Source organism: Microcaecilia unicolor, chromosome 11 (genome assembly GCF_901765095.1).
Source record: "Microcaecilia unicolor chromosome 11, aMicUni1.1, whole genome shotgun sequence".
Lineage (NCBI taxonomy): Eukaryota > Metazoa > Chordata > Amphibia > Gymnophiona > Siphonopidae > Microcaecilia > Microcaecilia unicolor.
In genome coordinates, this window is record NC_044041.1 from 109,590,838 (window position 1) to 109,609,576 (window position 18,739).

The window sequence follows — 18,739 nt, forward strand, 5'->3', positions numbered from 1 at the left end:
CTTTGCTTAGTCCTCTCTAGATAGTGAATTTATCGTTGAGTTTGTGGCCATGCCTGAACCAGCAAAATCTGCTCCCGCACCCAAAAAGGGATCGAAGAAAGCCGTGAGCAAGACCCAGAAAAAGGACGGCAAAAAGCGCAAGAGAAGCAGGAAGGAGAGCTACGCTATTTACGTGTATAAAGTGCTGAAGCAGGTTCATCCTGACACCGGCATTTCGTCCAAAGCCATGAACATCATGAATTCCTTTGTGAATGACATCTTTGAGCGCATCGCTGGAGAAGCCTCCCGCCTGGCTCACTATAACAAGCGCTCTACCATCACTTCCAGGGAAATTCAAACCGCAGTGCGTCTGCTGCTACCCGGTGAGCTGGCCAAGCACGCCGTGTCCGAGGGCACCAAGGCCGTCACCAAGTACACCAGCTCCAAGTAATGGCGGCCTCAGCCTACAACTTCCGCACACACAACCCAAAGGCTCTTTTCAGAGCCACCCAACTTGCTCCACCTAAAGCGCTAAAATTTTGCTGCACTACTACTGACCCAGCAATTGCACTAAGAACAAAAAATCCCAACTTCTTGCTACATGTGGCCCAACAGCAAGAGCAAAAAGATATATTTCCCACACACCACAAACACTCAATATAACAGCTTTTCTCAACTACCGTGTTCTGAAATTCTCCAACATACGGACAAAAAAACCCCACTGATATCACAGCTCTGTTACTGAAAGTGTGGGTGGCTCTTAAAAGAGCCTTTGGGTTGGTTGGATAGATAAGGGTCAGGTCCTTTAGCCTCCGAAACCATACAGGGTACGGCCCTGGCGCTTCAGGGCATACACCACATCCATAGCTGTTACTGTCTTTCTCTTGGCGTGCTCAGTATAGGTGACGGCGTCTCTGATAACATTTTCCAAGAAAACCTTCAGCACCCCGCGAGTCTCTTCGTAGATGAGGCCGGAGATACGCTTGACTCCGCCTCGGCGAGCCAGGCGCCGGATAGCGGGCTTTGTGATCCCCTGAATGTTATCACGTAACACCTTCCTATGCCGCTTAGCGCCCCCTTTCCCTAAACCCTTCCCACCTTTACCACGACCAGACATTTTTTTGCTTGCAAATTGAAAAGAGCTGCAAAATGACAAGGGAGAGGGACGCTTTCCAAGTGACACTAATATAGAGGGTTGACGGACCTTATGGAGAACTTGAATCTAAAATAGGCGGGCCTGCTGAATCCTCTCCTCCCTACAATTCGTGCCTCGGACTCGGTGTTGTTCATTCTTCAACTTCTTAAAGGTTTCATGTGAGAGGAAGAGAAATGAACTTAACTGATCCTATGCGGTAGGTCCATTTTATGTGTGCATATACATAAAATGTTGCTATATTCGAAGCCTCGTGAAGGATATTTACATGGAATATGAGGACGAGTAGGGACATATAAAGTACCATCTAACCTGTCCTTTCTCAGTCTCCACTCATTCCACACTAAAACTTCTTTTGTTGTTCTCTGCTTGTTTTTCCCATTGCTGCTTTAAACAGATTTATTTTTCCAGTATTCTCAAATGTGGTATTGGCAGTCTATTATCTGCTTTCAGGAAAAATGTTGAACAAAAATTTGTACTACCAATCATCAAATTTGCCTCACAAACAAGAGTAGGGAGGCCACGATTTAAATGCCAAGACGAATAGGTCTCTGCAACTGGGGGTGCAGCAATCCAAGAAAGCAAATCTCTAATGTCAGGTCCGGATTTAGAGCACAATGAGAATTGTGTGCAGTAAACCACAGACCTTAATGCTCACCTACTTGCAAAACTGGATATCTGGGTTTAAAACAGGTTTGGACAACTTCCTGGAGGAAAAGTCCATAGTCTGCTACTGAGACACACATGGGGAAGCCACTGCAGGCCCTGGAACTGGTGGCATGGAATGATGCTACTATTTGGGTTTCTGCCAGGTACTTGTGACCTGGATTGCCTACTGCTGGAAACAGGAAACTGGGCAAGATGGACGATTAGTCTGACCCAGTATGGCTATTCTTATGTTTCTTATGACGTCCCTGTAAATTTGACTGTGTCTCTTCCCTATTTGCTGGCCTGCTTTGGTTATCCATTGCCTTTTGATTACAGTACAAGCTGCTTCTTCTGACTTTCAGGACTTTTCGTGATTACTCCCCCAGTTATTTGGCTTCCTTAACTGTTCCGTATATTCCCTCTCCAGAACTGACCCTCTCAATGACCATCACCTTGTTCTTCCATCCCCATCCCTGCCCTCGAAACACGACCTCACACGCATGAGGGTGTCGTCATCCCTCCCTTCCAGTTCCAGGCCCCCTACCTCCAAATTTTAAAAGTCACTTCACTTACGAAATCAGGTTTACGGCGGCCGACAGCAGCAGCGGTAACAGGCGTGCAGGCTGGACCCTTCTCTCTCTCTCAGCTGTGGTCCCACCCTTGCGGAAACAGGAAATGAGGGCGGGACCAGAGCTGAGAGATAGAGAGAAGGGCTGAGCCTGCACGCCTGTTACCGCTGCTGCTGCCCTTCGCCGTAAACCCGACTTCATAAGTGAAGATGACTTTTAAAATTTGAAGGTAGGGGGCCTGGAACTGGAAGGGAGGGACGACGACATCCTCATGAGTGTGACCTCGCATTCCGAGGGCGGGGATCCTGGAACTGGGAGGGAGGAGGGAACCTGAAACTCGGAGGGAGGGGGGACAACCCTGGAACTCGGAGGGAGGGGGGAACGACCCTGGAACTCGGAGGGAGGGGGGATGTCGACCCTGGAACTCTGAGGGAGGACGACCCTAGAACTCAGAGGGAGGTAGGGGGGGACGACCATGGAACTCGGAAGGAGGATGACCCAGGAACTCAGAGGAAGTGAGGGGGGTGGACGACCCTGGAGCTCGGAGGGGGAGGACCACCCTGGAACTGGGAGGGAGGGGGGCCCATGGCACACACTCTCATTCTCACACATACACTCTCTCACACAGACACACTCGCACCCATTCACTCGCACATTCACTCTCTCTCTCAGTCACTCTCACAAACATACACACTCAGTGGAAAACCTTGCTAGCGCCGATTTCATTGGTTTCACAAATGGGCCTTTTTTCCTAGTCATGAAATAAAAAATTAAATATCTACATATAGGAAGCCCCTTATTTCTAGTAATCTTTTGCTATTGTTTCGGGGAAGCGAAAATGGTGGCACTCTCCACCTACTGGCTTCAGCCCATATAATGGGCTAGATTGACTCATACCTACCGTCTCATTTAACATCCTTGACTTGCTATCCAGCAGAAAGTCCCTTTCTGTGAATTTTGCTTGTAGAGCCTTCCCTATCTGTTTTAGAGCTGAGCCCGGAAAAAGGGGGTATCAGAGGAAGACAAGGCAGGCTTGGCTTCTGCTGGTCTAAAGGCTAGTTTTTGCCAAAAGCTGAATGGGGCCAGTGCAAATAAAGTAAGGTGCATGCCAAGTATACTTGGTAAAAACACGGTTTCTGTGCACAAGGTTTGCAGATTTTAACGACCAATTCCCTCTTCTAACACTGTTGTAGAGAATAAGATAGTTGTCAAGATTTCAGTTTTCCTTTTTTTTTATCCGGGTGCAACCACCTCCCCCACGACCTAAAATGAGAAAAATCCCTTCGGTAAGAAAGCATACTTAACAGCAACATCCCAAGACATTTGTTGGTTCCTGGGATTCAGGTTTGCGGCCAGTAACTGAGAAGGGTTTCTTTCCTATCACTGCATAGGGCGGGGATTTCAAACCTCGGGTTCGGTCTACTCATTCGTTTAGATTTCAAAATGGTTAACTTAATCTAGGAGGGTAGAGAATACGAAACAAAAACGGAATCCTTCCCCCCCCCCCCCCCCAAAAAAAAAAAAAAAGTAAGACAGACACTCAGGTTCATTAACAAAATGGATACCAAACGTGAACCCAAACCACAGTTTCTGAGCCGTGTTCTACGAAGGCGGCCATTTTCTAGCAAGAGAAAGAGATGCGCATCTAAGCAAAGCACCAATCCCGCCACAGGGCTGGCTTTTCATACCTTCATTAACGGTTCTCGGAGCCTATCAGCAGCCATGGAGCAACCTATAAAAGAGCAGAACGGCGCTATCTGGTTTTATATATACAGTGGTATCTTTTTGAAAGCAGAAGAGACGTAAGCAGAGTTTGTGTCCAGCATGGCCCGTACTAAGCAGACTGCTCGTAAGTCTACTGGAGGAAAAGCTCCTCGTAAGCAGTTGGCGACCAAGGCCGCTCGTAAAAGCGCCCCAGCCACAGGCGGTGTGAAGAAGCCTCATCGCTATCGACCGGGTACTGTAGCGCTGCGGGAAATCCGCCGCTACCAAAAGTCTACTGAGTTGCTTATTCGCAAGCTGCCCTTCCAACGCCTGGTGCGAGAGATCGCGCAAGACTTCAAGACCGACTTGCGCTTCCAGAGCTCGGCTGTCATGGCCCTGCAGGAGGCTAGCGAGGCTTACCTGGTGGGGCTCTTCGAGGATACCAATCTGTGCGCTATCCACGCCAAGAGAGTCACCATCATGCCCAAAGATATCCAGCTGGCCCGTCGTATTCGTGGTGAGAGGGCTTAAAAAGCCATTATGCTCCAGCTACACAACCAAAAGGCTCTTTTAAGAGCCACCACATCCCTACACAAAAAGAACTGACGAGTCAGTCTGCTCTATGGTTACTACTTAGGGATTGTAGGCAGCATCTTGCAGTCTTTCTTCCGGGTTCCCCCCCCCCCCCCAAACTACTTTATTGAACAACCTGTGCTCCCTCCCTTGGTCTCTTCTCGTCTACTGAATTGTGGTAACGCCGACACCCCCCCCCCCCCCTCAAACCGCTATTCAGGCTGATGCATTATTGAAACACCCGTGCTCCCTTGCCCTGTTCTCGTCTGCTGAATTGTAGCAATTGGGGGGGGGGGGGTGGTTGCGCCCAGAAAAGGCCAAAGGAGTGTAACTTTTATTCAGAGCGTACCTGCTTCTGCTGAATTAAACCAACTTACTGGCAGCTACGCCTGCGACTATCCTTTGGTGTACCGAAGCTCCAGCTTATATAATATATAACTGTGCAGAAGCAGGCTTTTCAAGTCATTTAGTAAGAACCAAACTCATCTTACTCTTTCTTTGATCTGTGTGGTGGTGGCTCTGAAAAGAGCCTCTGGGTTTATAAGAGGATCAAGAAAGACACACAGCTTCAATTTTTCTTAAGTGCCCCCTTTGCGGCCTTTTTGGCTTTGGGTTTCGCAGCCTTTGCTGGGCTTTTCTTCACCTTCGGTTTCACTGCTTTAGCTTTAGCCGGGCTCTTATTTATTGGCGTGAGCCACCTTGTACAAACTTCAAACGCTTTTTTTTTGTATACCTATGAGACTGACTTCTGGCTATGAATGCAGTACCTCTGGTTGTTCTAATATCTTCTGCACTCCCCCAAAAATGGCTGCCCTTTGTGCATCTCATAACAATCTGCACCATCCAAGATGGCGCCCCTGCCCTAGCCAAGATGGTCGCCCCCTTGTGCCGCTGTGATCGCCATGGGGAAAACCGACAGAGGATGGATGGGCAGTAGTCCACGTTTACCAGGCGGCCACAAAAGGAGAACATGAAAGAGCCAGTCTCCGACACTCCCATGAGCAGAAGCCGAACCCATCTTGTTGCCTCTGCTCGGCCGGGCAAAAGTCCGGCCGGCGCCACAAGTCCTGGACCTGTGACCATGCGCCCCCCACCGGGCAGTGCTGGACAGGCGAGGCGCACCCTAACTCATCGCTAACGCTGTCCGCTCTCCCGGAGCCGGTGCGCGCGGCCTAGTGCCGGTTGATTCTGGACTGGTACTTTCGAAAACCACTGTGTGCAGGCTGCCGACTGGCCGCGTGCTTCACTCGGACGATTATGGCCAATATGCACCGGGCGTTGCAACAAACTAGCCACGCTCGAAACCCGACCCCATGTACAGAGTAGTTACTTACCTGTAACAGGTGTTCTCCGAAGACAGCAGGCTGCATATTCTCACAAGTGGGTGACGCCACGTCGGCCCCGGAGGATTTTAAAGCAAAATCTCAAAATCTCTTTACGGCGTTCCGACGCGCGAGCGATCGTACTGCGCATGTGCGCACACCTCTTCCCGCTCGCCGTGTGGACACGCCCCTCAGTTAAATCCAAAAGATGGAGGAGACAACTCCAAAAGGGGAAGGTGGGAGGGTTTGTGAGAATATGCAGCCTGCTGTCTTCGGAGAACACCTGTTACAGGTAAGTAACTACTCTTTCTCCAAAGACAAGCAGGCTGATATTCTCACAAGTGGGGTATCCCTAGCTTCCAGGCTTACACAACACAACAAACAGTGGTCAATTGAGTCTCGCAACGGCGAGGCCAGAATAAAATTGACCTGAAAAGAAGAAATATCTAAATGAGTGTAGCCTGGAACAGAACAAAAATGGGCTTAGGAGGGTTGGAGTTGGATTCTAAACCCCAAAGAAGTTCTGCAGCCCCGACTGCCCAAACCGACTGACGAGTCGGCTATTGCTGAAGGCAGTAGTAAGATGAAAATGTGTGGACTGATGACCACACCGCAGCTTTGCAGATCTCTTCAATAGTGACTGATCTTAGATGAGCTACCGACTTAGCCATGGCTCTAATTTTGTGAGCCGTGACATGGTCTTCTAGAGTCAGTCCAGCTTGGACAAAAATGAAGGAGATGCACTCTGCTATCCAAGAAGAAATTATGCAGTTTCCGACAGCAACTGGCATTAAAAGAAATAAACAACTGGGCGGACCGTCCGAGGGAGCTCGTCTGCTCCACGCAAAAAGTGCGGAGCTTGCTTTTGCCAGGGTTTGCAAGATGAGGGAGAAAGAATGTTGGCAAGACAACTGACTGGATCAGCTGGTACTCTGATACCAGCGCCAGTAAGAGCTTTGTCTGCATGCAGAGAACTACTCTGTTAAGATGAGAAGTAAGGTAAGGCGCTTGAGCTACTAGAGACCGAAGCTCACCGACCTTACGAGTTGAGGAACAGCCACTAAGGAAAACGACCTTCCAGGTCCAATACTTCAGATGGCAGGAATCCAGTGGCCCGAATTGAGCTTGCAGCAGCTGGATGAAAACGATATTGGGACCCCAAGATACTGGATAAGGAGTGATAGGAACTCTGACCGAAGCATAAGAGCCAACTGTCAAAATTATTGTGGGTGCTAAGCCCAACAGAAATAATCTCCCCTAGACACATACAAGGAATTCTCTCAATATTGGGGGAGAGATAAACCTCTCGTGAAGTGGACAGCTAAAGGCTGACCTTTCACACGTTGATGATAAGCTCTATTGCACAAAGATGAATACTGACAGAGTTGGTCTTGAGACCAGACTCAGACAGGTGTAGAAAGAACTCAAGCAAGGTCTGTATAAGACAAGATGCAGGATCTAGGGCCTTGCTGTCACACTAGACGGCAAACCTCTTCCATGAAAAAGAATAACACCTCTTTGTGAAATCTTTTCTGAAAGCAAGCAAGAGTCGGGAGACACTCTGGAAACTCAACGAAACCCCACTCTCAACATCCAGACCGTGTGAGCCAGAGATTGGAGGTTGGGATGTAGAAGTGCCCCCTCGTTCTGCGTAATGAGAGCTGGAAAACATTCCAACTCCAGAAGAAGAGGGAATCTTATCTGACGCAGCTAGAAAAGAGCAATCCGAATCATGGCTCCACAATCTTGCTTGAGAAACAGCAAAGTCTTTTCCACCAGATGTATGGGAGGATACGCATACGGAAAACCTGTCTCCCAAAGAAGGAGAAAGGCATCCGATGGTAGCCTGCCGTGAACCTGCAGCCTGGAACAGAACTGAGGGACTTTGCGATTGGACTAAGTAGCAAAAAGATCCACTGAGGGGTCTTTCGAACTATAGGCATGCTCAACTGTAGCATTGTCCTGCTCAGCCTGTCGGCCAGACTGCTGTTTACGCCAATTAGATAAGTGGCTTGGAGAAAACATGCCGCATTGCGGTCCCACCGCTACATCTGCATGGCATCCTAACTCAGAGGGCAAGATCCAGTACTCCTTTGTTATCGAGTACATCACAACCCGATTGTTTGTTGAATTAAAATAATTTGGTTGGATAGCCAGGAGGGATGCAACCTTCGTCAGCAGCTTTTGACTGAGTAAGATGCCTCAGAATCAAAATAGAGAGAATTAACCACCTCTGAGGGGAATACCGAAGACTGGCGAACAGTCGGGTTACATCCTCTAAACTTGATACCACTGGGAAGCTAGGATGCACTGAGCGGATGTCATGTGCAAAAGTGCCATGGGAGTTACATGAACTGCGGAAGCCATGTGTCTAGAAGTCTCAATATGTACTGTGCTGTAATCTGTTGAGACGGGCAATCATCGTGTTAAGGGAACACATGCACTCCCAGTCCATGAAGATACGCTGCAACAACAGCCAGGCACTAGGAAAAAAACATACTCTGGATGCAAAGAGAGTATAAGTATCCTGTAAATCCAGAGAGCATAACCAATCGTTTTCCTGAAGTATGGGAAGAAGGATGCCCAGGGAAAGCATCCTGAACCAAATCTGTTTAGGCCCCTTATGTCTATGATGGGACGCAACCCACAAAGAAAGACCTGGAATAGAATCTCAACCCTTCTTGCCCTGGTGGAACGGGCTCGACTGCATTGGCGCTGAGAAAAACAGAGAGTTCCTCTGCAAGTACTCACTTTTGATGGAAGCTAAAGGATTAAGCTTCCAATGAACAATGTGGAGGGTTTGATTCCAGATTGAGAATGTATCCTAACCGGACTAGTTGAAAAACCCCACCGGTTGGAGGATAAAGAAGTCACCTTTGGTGGAGAAAATGTAAACTTCCCCCCCCCCCCCCCCCCCCCCCGACAGGCAGAATGGCCGGTACGGACATTTTTTTTTTTTTTTTTTTTTTAGTGGCTATACTGAATTGGAGCCAGTCAAAAACCCCTCTGTTTCCTGGGGAATAGCTGCAGGGGCCTGATTAGGTGCACGCCGCTGACTAGAACGAGCGTGCTGAGGCATAGCCCGAACCGGCTGTCGAGAAGTAGGAGTATAGGTACGACCCCTTAAGGCACAAGGAAAACTACTCCTCTCTCTAAAGAACTTCCAAGATGAGGAAGTGTATGTACAGCATATCAACAGTTTTCTGCTGAGTCTCCTCCTCCAGGAGAGAGGCACACAGTCATGAGAGTCTGCGCATCACTGTACCTAGAGCAGAAATCTAGGTGTTACATTACAAGTGTCGAAAATGCCCTTGGACAGGAACCTGCGACACACCGTGTGCTACCTGACCACTTGGTGAAAAGGTCTAGCCTACTCCGGTGGAAATGCTCGTAAAGATCTGACAAGACTTGATTTGGGATGCGATCATGCCAGCCTGGTACGCCATTCTCCAAAAGAGGCTAAGGATGTATGCTCTGGCCCCGGGGGCGCCAAAGTAAGTTCTTAGAACTCCTATCTGTTCTGAGTGCAGAAGACTCAGGTGAAGATAGTAGTCCAGGACCTCTAGCATCTGGGCATTGGGATTCACAATCTCCTCTGTAATGTCAGATGACCATCATTGAACTGAACTAACTACTCAAACAGAGCAGCTCAGATCCAAACACGTCCGATATGGAGGCTACTATGGGTCGAGAAGTTGCCCCAGTAGGGTGCGAACACCCATACCAGAGGCAGCATCGGTGAAGGAGACCAGGTGAAAAGCCAGATGCCGCAGGAGGCGGTAGCACCCATGGCATCCAATGGTACCCATGGTCCCGAAGCCAAGGACAAAGTCTGGAAATGCAATGGGAATCGAAACCAGACTGCAAGACCATGGCACTGACGGTACCGATGATACACATGGTACCGATGGACCTCGGTACCAATGGTACCCATGGTACTTGGTACCGATGATAGTCATGGTATCTGGTATCGATGGTACCTATGATACCTGGTACCGATGGTAACCATGACATGTGGTACCAATGGTACCCCTGATATCCGACACCAACAGCACCGACGGTACCGATGGTACGCATGGCACTGACGGTGCTCATGACACCTGGTACCAATGGCACCCATGGCACCGATGGTACCTGGTCATGATATCTGTCATGATACTCGGTACCGATGGGCGATGATACCTGGTACCGATAGTCGATGGTGCCCATGATACCTGGTGCTGATGGTGCCCATGATTCCCGGTACCGACAGCACCCATGGCACCGATGACACTCGGCATCAACGGCACCCATGGTACCGATGATACCCGGTGCCGACGGGACCCATGGTACCGATGATACCCAGTACCGACGGGACTCATGTACCGACGCACCGATGATATTCGGTACCGACAGTACCCATGGCACCGATGATACTCGGTACCGACGGCACTCATGGCACCGATGATACCCGGTACCAACAGCACCCATGGCACCGATGACACTCGGCATCGACGGCACCCATGGTACCGATGATACCCGGTGCCGACGGGACCCATGGTACCGATGATACCTGGTACCGACGTACCGGTGCATCGACGTCCAATGCCAGGATACCTCCATAACAGAGGGAGCAACGCTCTCGGCACCGACTGATGTCTGAAGCCCGGATACCTCCATAACCGAGGGAGCAAAGCTCTGGGCATCTCCTTTGGGCATCCCTGGCAGAGTAGAATACGTCTCGTTACTTTGAGACACTACTTGCGCTTCACAGGGAGATGATCCGGCCCAAGACACATCCGCCGATGCGCCCGAATGACCTGCCAAGCAGGAGGCGCCGAGGCAGGTGGAGACCTATTCGATGCATAACTATACCCAGCGTGCATCGGTCTCTGTCGGACTCCAGAATGATCTCCTTTGGGCATCCCTGGCAGAGTAGAATACGTCTCGTTTCTTTGAGACACTACTTGCGCTTCACAGGGAGATGATCCGGCCCAAGACACATCCTCCGATGCGCCCGAATGACCTGCAGAGCAGGAGGCGCCGAGGCGGGTGGAGACTCACTTCAGAGGTTACACCACTGATATTTGTGTCACCAGGTTGCCCATTCAGTGGCTGACCAGGGATGCACCTGCTTAGGTTCCTGGTTTTTCCTGTGACATACACCTTTTATGGGGCTTAAAGACAGTGGTGTGCTGGAGCAGGCTGTCACAGCTCTGGAGAGCCGTTTGTAAAGTTTTAATAAATGGATCATAAAAATGTGGGCTTGTTTAGTTTGCTGGCTAGAGAGAGCCCACAGATAACAATATACCAGCACTTTCAAGAAAAAAGAAAAGAAAAGCTTATATGCTTTGTTCAGGCACAGCCCCTTGTGACTCTGGCAATTACTTAAATTTTTTCTTGCCTCAGGTACACAAAAAATACCTGTATATATAAGCCACAATGAGCCTGCCATGAAAAGTACAAATGAAAAAATAAAAAAGAGATTTAACTCCGAAGACCTGAAGAAAACACGAAGCCCTAACGAACTCCGTGTCTCCTCAGACGCGGAAAAAGAAAAACTGAGGGGCGTGTCCACACGGCGAGCGGGAAGAGGTGTGCGCACATGCGCAGTATGATCGCTCGCGCGTCGGAACGCCATAAAGAGATTTTGAGATTTTGCTTTAAAATCCTCCGGGGCCGACGTGGCGTCACCCACTTGTGAGAATATCAGCCTGCTTGTCTTTGGAGAACAGGGCACTCCGACGCGGAGGGGCCGGAAATCCCGGCCCATGTCCTCCCCGAAGTCCCGCTGATAGTGCATACTGCACTTGGGGCCACTCAAAAGTCGTGGCGTGCTGACCGCTGTTCGGCCGCACGCATCCTGGTGGTCGACCGTTGACGATACAGGAGACAAAATACTGGTGCTGTGGCCACTACAGTGGCGAGCCCATACATCAACCCCTCGCGCTCACGCGCGAATTTATACCACCCGCGGCGTTTTAGCAATGTAATGGATAGAGTTAGCTAAAAGGATGCCGTTGAGGTTGGCTGGGGATAGGACGCACAAGCGCGCCTGATTAGATTGCCAAACAAGCCAGCATCCAGCCTATAGCCCAGCAAGACTCTTATGTTGCTGCGTGCCACCTAGCTGCTCCCCCTACCCGATTGTCAACTGCCCCTTTTAGTTTCCCGTTGTTCCCCCAATGTTTAACTGCTCTTTTCCATTGTTATCTTCCTTAATGATACTCTGAGTTTGTCTCGCTTAACTCCTCACAATGTAATCCATAACCGAGTAGTAGCAAATTGTATTTCTATCACTCACAACTTATTGTAAGCCACACTGACCCCGGGAAAATGTGGGATACAAATGCAATAAAATAAATAAATAAACTCACCGCGAGGAGGACCGATGCCTCCGCAGCCTCGGACGCTCCGCCGCTGAGGAGTAATGGCCAGCCCGAATCGTCGGGGCGAAGAGGCGCCTCCGCCACGCTTGGCGAGGAGAAAAGTGCACCGCCATGCTCGGGACTGCACGCAAGCCGGGGCGCTGTCTGCCGTCCAGCGGAGCACGAGTCGGCCCGCAACAGCATCAGGCTGAGATCGGAGCCCTGGAGAGGGGGTGTCGTGGCGTCCGTAGCGGGCAAAAGCGAGAGGCCTCAAGCGGGGCCCTCTCGCAGCGATAAATGATCATGCATGCATGCATGCTGATGCCCGGATGCCAGAAGAGGACGTCCGGGCTCTGCTCTGGGGGTTTTAAGCCCCATGGTAGTCCCTCCTTTTCCAGCGGGGTGCTATTGAGGGGCGGGAACGTGCCCTCCGTGCCTCGCCCGCACCCCGCTGGCATCGGCGCGCAGGCCCATCGGGGCACGGCGCCTTGTCTTTTCTTGGGTTTAACCACTTTGGGCTTTTTGGGGCTCTTGGCTACTTTTTTGGTAGCGGCTGCTAACGGTTTCTTGGCTCTCTTCGGACTCTTTTTCACTCCCGTCGATGCCGCCTTTTTCGGCTTCTTCACGGCCGGTTTCTTGCTTTTGGGAGCGCTCTTCTTATTACTCTCCGGCTGCTTTTTGTTCAGTTTGAAAGAGCCCGAAGCTCCGCTGCCCTTGGTCTGCAGGAGGCTATCCTTGCTCACCAGGCTCTTGACGGCCAGCTTCAAGCGACTATTGTTCTTCTCCACGTAGTAGCCCGACGCCACCAGAGCCTTCTTCAGGGCAGCCAGGGACATGCCGCTGCGCTCCTTTGAAGCTGACACGGCCTTCACGATCAGCTCGGAGACGCTAGGGCCCGATGACTTGCGCGCTTTCGCCGCTCCAGCCGGCTTCTTCACCTTTTTCTTGGCCACGCCTGGAGCAGCCGTTGGTGCAGCGGTTGATGCTGCTGCCGCTGGAGCGGTTTCTGCCATTCTCAATCCTAATAACACAAAAACAACAACAACAAAAAAAAGCAGTGGGACTAGGAAGGAAAAAAAATCAAACTACAAAACTCCACGTTTCCTTCACTTCTTCAACCTGTCCTGGACCGCGGCACCCCTGCTCTTCCTCCTATTTATAGTAGCAGCCGCCCTCTGATTGGCTGCCCACTCAATGCCTGCTTGCTACAGATGCCTAGGCTACGGTTCTTCTAGCCCTGTGTTTCTTCAGCACCATAAATTATGTTTTTATAACGAAAGCCGCATTGAGCCTGCCATGACTGGGAAAGCGCGGGGTACAAATGTAACAAAAAAAATGACTTTCATTTACACAAACATTCTCATTCGGATCTCAAAAGAAGAGTTTACAGTGTGGAGAAACCGTGGTGTGTGGTCTAGATGTGTGCTAATAAAGTTGAAAAGAGCACACTAACTGCTTCCTTCAGTCTTCTTCAGCTCCCAAAGCCATAAAACAAACATTTTGATTTGTGAAAATTACAGCGATCTCTGGCTCTACATTTATATAAACTCTCTGGAACTATTTTTAAAATGGTGTAAAACGACACTGTTCCTCATCGGCACTTCCCTGGGAAAATTCTCATTAAAAAAAACCCGATCTAACTGAAGAGAACTAGCACATACTATTCTGCACTATCCTGGTATTGAACCTATTAAAAGTTTGTTGTCTTAATAATTAAAACCCTAGTTTAGGTGCTCAAGTGTTGCCTGGGGTGCATTCATAGAAAATAATGTACAAGTTAACACTTGCTAAAGCAAAATATAAAACAAGGAAAGAAAACAATATCCACAAGAAAAAAATGTATCAAATCCTTTCAGACCATGAAAAGGAAAGGGGAGTAACAAATTGATAAAGAGATTATATAAGTAACTTTCTAAATAACACCAAAAGGCCTTAGAGAATTACCTCCTCTTCCTACTACCATAATTGCCTGAGTCCTAATCAGATATCTCCTGTTGTGATCAAATTTAAGTCCAGTAAGGTTCTTTATTGCAGAAAATGCATATATTTTGCACCCAGGTATTGTATCATACATTTACAAGGATATGCCAGTAAAAATGGCCACCACCACCGCCGCCACCAAGGATACCATTTCTCATCTTAAGGCCAGAAAAGCCTTAACAGGGGATGGCAGACATCTCCTATACCTGAAAATAATTAAACCACTGTCATTGACCAGACAACTTCCTTAACCTTAACAAGCATTTATTGGTATAAAACACAAAGCTGCAGCTTCTCTTCAAAGGTGGTTACAGTATCTTCTCCGAGCAATAAAACATTAATCACGGATTAGCCAAAATACCTTGACTGGCCGCGAGGGCAAATAATGAATTCTGAACCCCCAGGTCTGCACTTGAGAGCATAGATCTAACACTGACCATCTGGTGAATGTTAAAGCCTACTTCAAAGGGCCTCCTTTGAAGGTGCTTCTAGCTTGGGTACCCCCTCCCCCCAAAGTTGCAACATTAGCCAGCCTTTGATTCTATTGTTTTTTTTTTATTATTATTTATTGCACTTGTATCTCACATTTTCCCACCTATTTGCAGGCTCAATGTGGCTTACAAATACCTGTAATGGCAGCACCATTTCAGGGTACATAAATACAATTGTCATTACAAAGATGACAAGAATAGTAAGCTTAACATACTGATCTAAACAGTTGTAGAAAAGAAGACATTCGTAATCAGGGAGGCGTGGTAGTGTGTTGTAGTTAGTTATGGATTTTCGTAGTAAGCTTTGGTGAAGAGATAGGTTTTCAATGATTTGCGAAAGTTAATTATTTAGTTAATTGTTTTTAGGTGTTTTGGGAGTGCATTCCACAACTGCGTGCTCATGTAAGTAAAGCTGGATGCATGTGTCACACGCTCTAGGGTGTGAAGGTGGGCAATCAGCATGCCTCCGAGGAGTAGGAATGATCCAGATCTGAGGAGGCCGCCCTTTGTTCTGGTCCTACCGCGGGGCTTAAAGAAGAGTTCCCATTTTTAAAAAATGCTTCCAATCAGAAGCATTTTTCTTCCCATTGCTCGTTCATCTTCCCCTCATTCCCACCCCTGACACACGCTACTCTTCCAGCGGCCTGGGCAAGCGAGGTCTTAAGCCGGATGCCTCCGCAGCTGCCCAGGCTGTTATCAGAGACAAGGAGCTGTTACAGCGCCCCAATCCACCCCCATCGACTGCGAGCCCCAGACTGGCCAATCGCCCTTATTCTACGCTCTTCTGTTTTTTTGCTTACATAAGGAAATATCCCAATTTTCCCCCACAAATTAAAGTCTCAGAATTTTGAAAGAACAGCATCATCACTGCATTTACTATATTCTCTCGAAAGAAATGCCAAGAAGAACATCGATGGAGTTACACAGATTGGATTGGAGGCTCTAAATGTGTCAGCAGATTCCTGGCCCTATTCGGCTTCAGTTACGCTGGGACAAATTCCTCTTTATTAATGAACCTAATGTAGATCCCCTATGGGTGAGGTTTTTTAAAGAGGGTGGTACAATGGTAAAATCACAGTGTAGGGTCCCACGCTAAACTCTCACCACTTAAGGAAGGTACAAAGAAAGGTGGGGAAATTCTGTATTTTGTATATTATACAGTGTGCAATTCAAGATGTTAAGCGAATTTCCCTAGATGTTACAAAATTTTAATGATGACAATATTGCACACTAACTTTTAAATTATAATAATTTATTGCACAAGATGTTTCTTTTTAACTTTTCAGAAAATGTATCAACTTTCAATCAATAAACTTTCCTCTGAAATTCTCAACACCACAAATCAGATAAGTAGTACAAATAATTACTTTCTCTGTTACTCAGAATTTACTTTTAACTATGACATTTTAACAAGAAAATTGATTCTTTGTGTCAATTGCTTTCTTACAGATGTCCACTTCCTTCACTTTGCAATGTAGCTGAATCTCAGCATAAACCTCCAGGTAAATATTTACGTGTAAGTTTAAAGTCTCTGAAACGGTGTTGGTGGTGATTTTTGTACTTAGCTGGTAACTTTGCTCTGTTGTGGTAGTTGGTGCACGTGTTGCTCCTGCGATGGTCCTCCTGTGTTGCCCAACAGCCTCTGGTTAACCAAAAGAAATTGAAACCCTGTCTCCCTATCCTGTGGGAATTTTTATAGGGATTTTTGTTATCAAAACTGTGGCCAACCTATCTAGAGTAAATCAATAGATAATTAATGTTCCCTATTGCAGGACCTGCCTTATTACTTTTCCCTGCCTAATGAGGAACACTCTTCCATGTATGTTAATCACACCTTGTAACCAGTCACACATTTCATACCTCACTGCCCTCATACACAATAGTTCAGCTAAGGACAACAGTCCTGTTTCAATTTTTAATCAGCACCAATTCTCACTGTAGACTGGTGCAAGGTGATCACAACCCTGCTTCATGGCAGGTCAGTGGGAACACACCAGATTTGCACACTCACCTTTCACCAACAGGCTTCTACACAATTTGTAGTCCCTCCAAACTCAGGCAGACCCCTCAGTACAACCACCCATTAACACATATGCATTGCACTCAAAGTGTCAGTCAAATGCACTGTGGCCACAACTCTGCTCTGAGACAGATCAGCGGAAACACAACAGTTTTCCTGCACACTCACTGTCACTAGCCACCTTCACTTGTTACCAGCAGGCTATTATACAGCTTATAGCCTATTTCAACTCAGGCAAGCCTTTCTGTATAACCACTTAGCAAATTAACACTTATGCACTCCCTCAGTGCCAGTCAGGTGTGCTGTGGTTATCAGCTTGTCTAATCACACAAATTTCTTATACATATACGGGCAGAGCATCTTTCATGCAGGTATATCTCCCTTGTACCTTCAGTCTCTCAGCTTTACTGAATTCTACTCTCTCTGTATCACCAGGTGTTCTGATTCAGTCAAATTATACTCTATTGAGGTTTTCCTCCTCATCCAAACTCAATTTTCCAAGCACACAGACAGAGCACCACTCATACCGGTCCTGTCTCTCTTGTGTCTTCAGTTCCTCTCACCTTGTATCAGACAACTCTTTATTATCATCATGTAATTCATATCCTCTCATTTCTGAACCCCTTCTCTGATTTATTCATTTACCCAGGCAATAATTAATGCACTATACATACTTTCTGCATATAGGCAAACCTTTCTACATCAATGTGCCATCAACTGAAAGACACATCTTGACCGTTATTCAGCGTTTTTTAACCAGTCAGGAATGGCTCCAGGCCAGTTAAATAGCATTTAGCCAGCTAACCGCTAATATTCAGTGGGAGACAATCAGTTATTTCTGCTGAATGTTCAATTTGCAAAGCCACTAACTGGCTATATAGCAAATATTCAAGCATTGGCTAGCTAAGTTTAGCAGTCAAATCGGACTGCCTAATTTTTTTTTTGTTACATTTGTACCCCGCGCTTTCCCACTCATGGCAGGCTCAATGCGGCTTACATGGGGCAATGGAGGGTTAAGTGACTTGCCCAGAGTCACAAGGAGCTGCCTGTGCCTGAAATGGGAATCGAACTCATTCCTCAGTTCCCCAGGACCAAAGTCCACCACCCTAACCACTAGGCTACTCCTCCACTACTATCTTCGACCACTATAAACTTAACCGGCCAGAGCTGAATATTCACTTAGTTGGTTAAGTTTGAGTTGGTCAAAAAAGACAAAAAAAAACGGATATTCAGTGTGAATCACTGGAAGTGACCCGGCATTGAATATCTGGGGTCAGCTTATGCAGGCTGCCTCCCACAGTCTGAATATTGGGCCTATTTTATATATATTATAGATAGATAAGTTTATTGGGATTTATTAACCGCCTTTATGAAGAGATTCACCTAAGGTGGTGCACAGCAAGTCCAGTTTAACAAAAAACTTACAATTTTGTTACCAGGATAACAATAGTAAAATGACCAAGTATAAACATAAATACAACCGAGGCCCCTTTTACCGGAGTGGGCAAAAGGCAAAAAAAAAAGGATATGGCTCTTGCACTAACCCGCTGGTAACCTGCCCGATTATCGCCAGGTAAATGACGTGTGGCAAAGCAGTGGTACAGGTACCGTCACTTTGTAAAAAGAGCCCCTAAATGAGTTAAACCTGAAAACAAAAAAATTTAAACCTAGTAATAAGACTACCATGAAACAGGATCAAAAAATATACATATTTAATAGCACTGAAATTCAAAGAACAGAGATATAATGCAATGTCAGCATAATACTAATGCAGCCCCTAATAATCGTGCATTAGAACATTCAAATATCATAAATATGATGCTAATACTTTTACTACAATAAAGCTTACCATATAGCCAAGGGGCAAAGTGCAGATATATAGCTGGGAAGAAGATGGGTGGTACAGAATCAGTTGGGATAAATAAATGGGTGGCTAAACTGAAGGCAAGTTCT

General features: G+C 47.5%; 3 protein-coding genes across 3 annotated transcripts; 2 read left to right on the forward strand and 1 right to left on the reverse strand.

The window, feature by feature from the left end:
- Positions 1 to 49: 49 nt before the first annotated feature.
- LOC115481161 (histone H2B type 2-E) lies at positions 50 to 430 on the forward strand. The gene has a single exon (XM_030220205.1). It carries the CDS (start codon positions 50 to 52, stop codon positions 428 to 430), a length of 381 nt encoding a protein of 126 aa, XP_030076065.1.
- Positions 431 to 780: 350 nt separating this feature from the next.
- On the reverse strand, positions 781 to 1,096 carry LOC115481162 (histone H4). The gene has a single exon (XM_030220207.1). The coding sequence runs from the start codon at positions 1,094 to 1,096 to the stop codon at positions 785 to 787; it is 312 nt and encodes a 103-aa protein (XP_030076067.1). The 3' UTR covers positions 781 to 784.
- Positions 1,097 to 4,167: 3,071 nt separating this feature from the next.
- LOC115481163 (histone H3) lies at positions 4,168 to 4,584 on the forward strand. The gene has a single exon (XM_030220208.1). The coding sequence runs from the start codon at positions 4,174 to 4,176 to the stop codon at positions 4,582 to 4,584; it is 411 nt and encodes a 136-aa protein (XP_030076068.1). The 5' UTR covers positions 4,168 to 4,173.
- Positions 4,585 to 18,739: the final 14,155 nt, after the last annotated feature.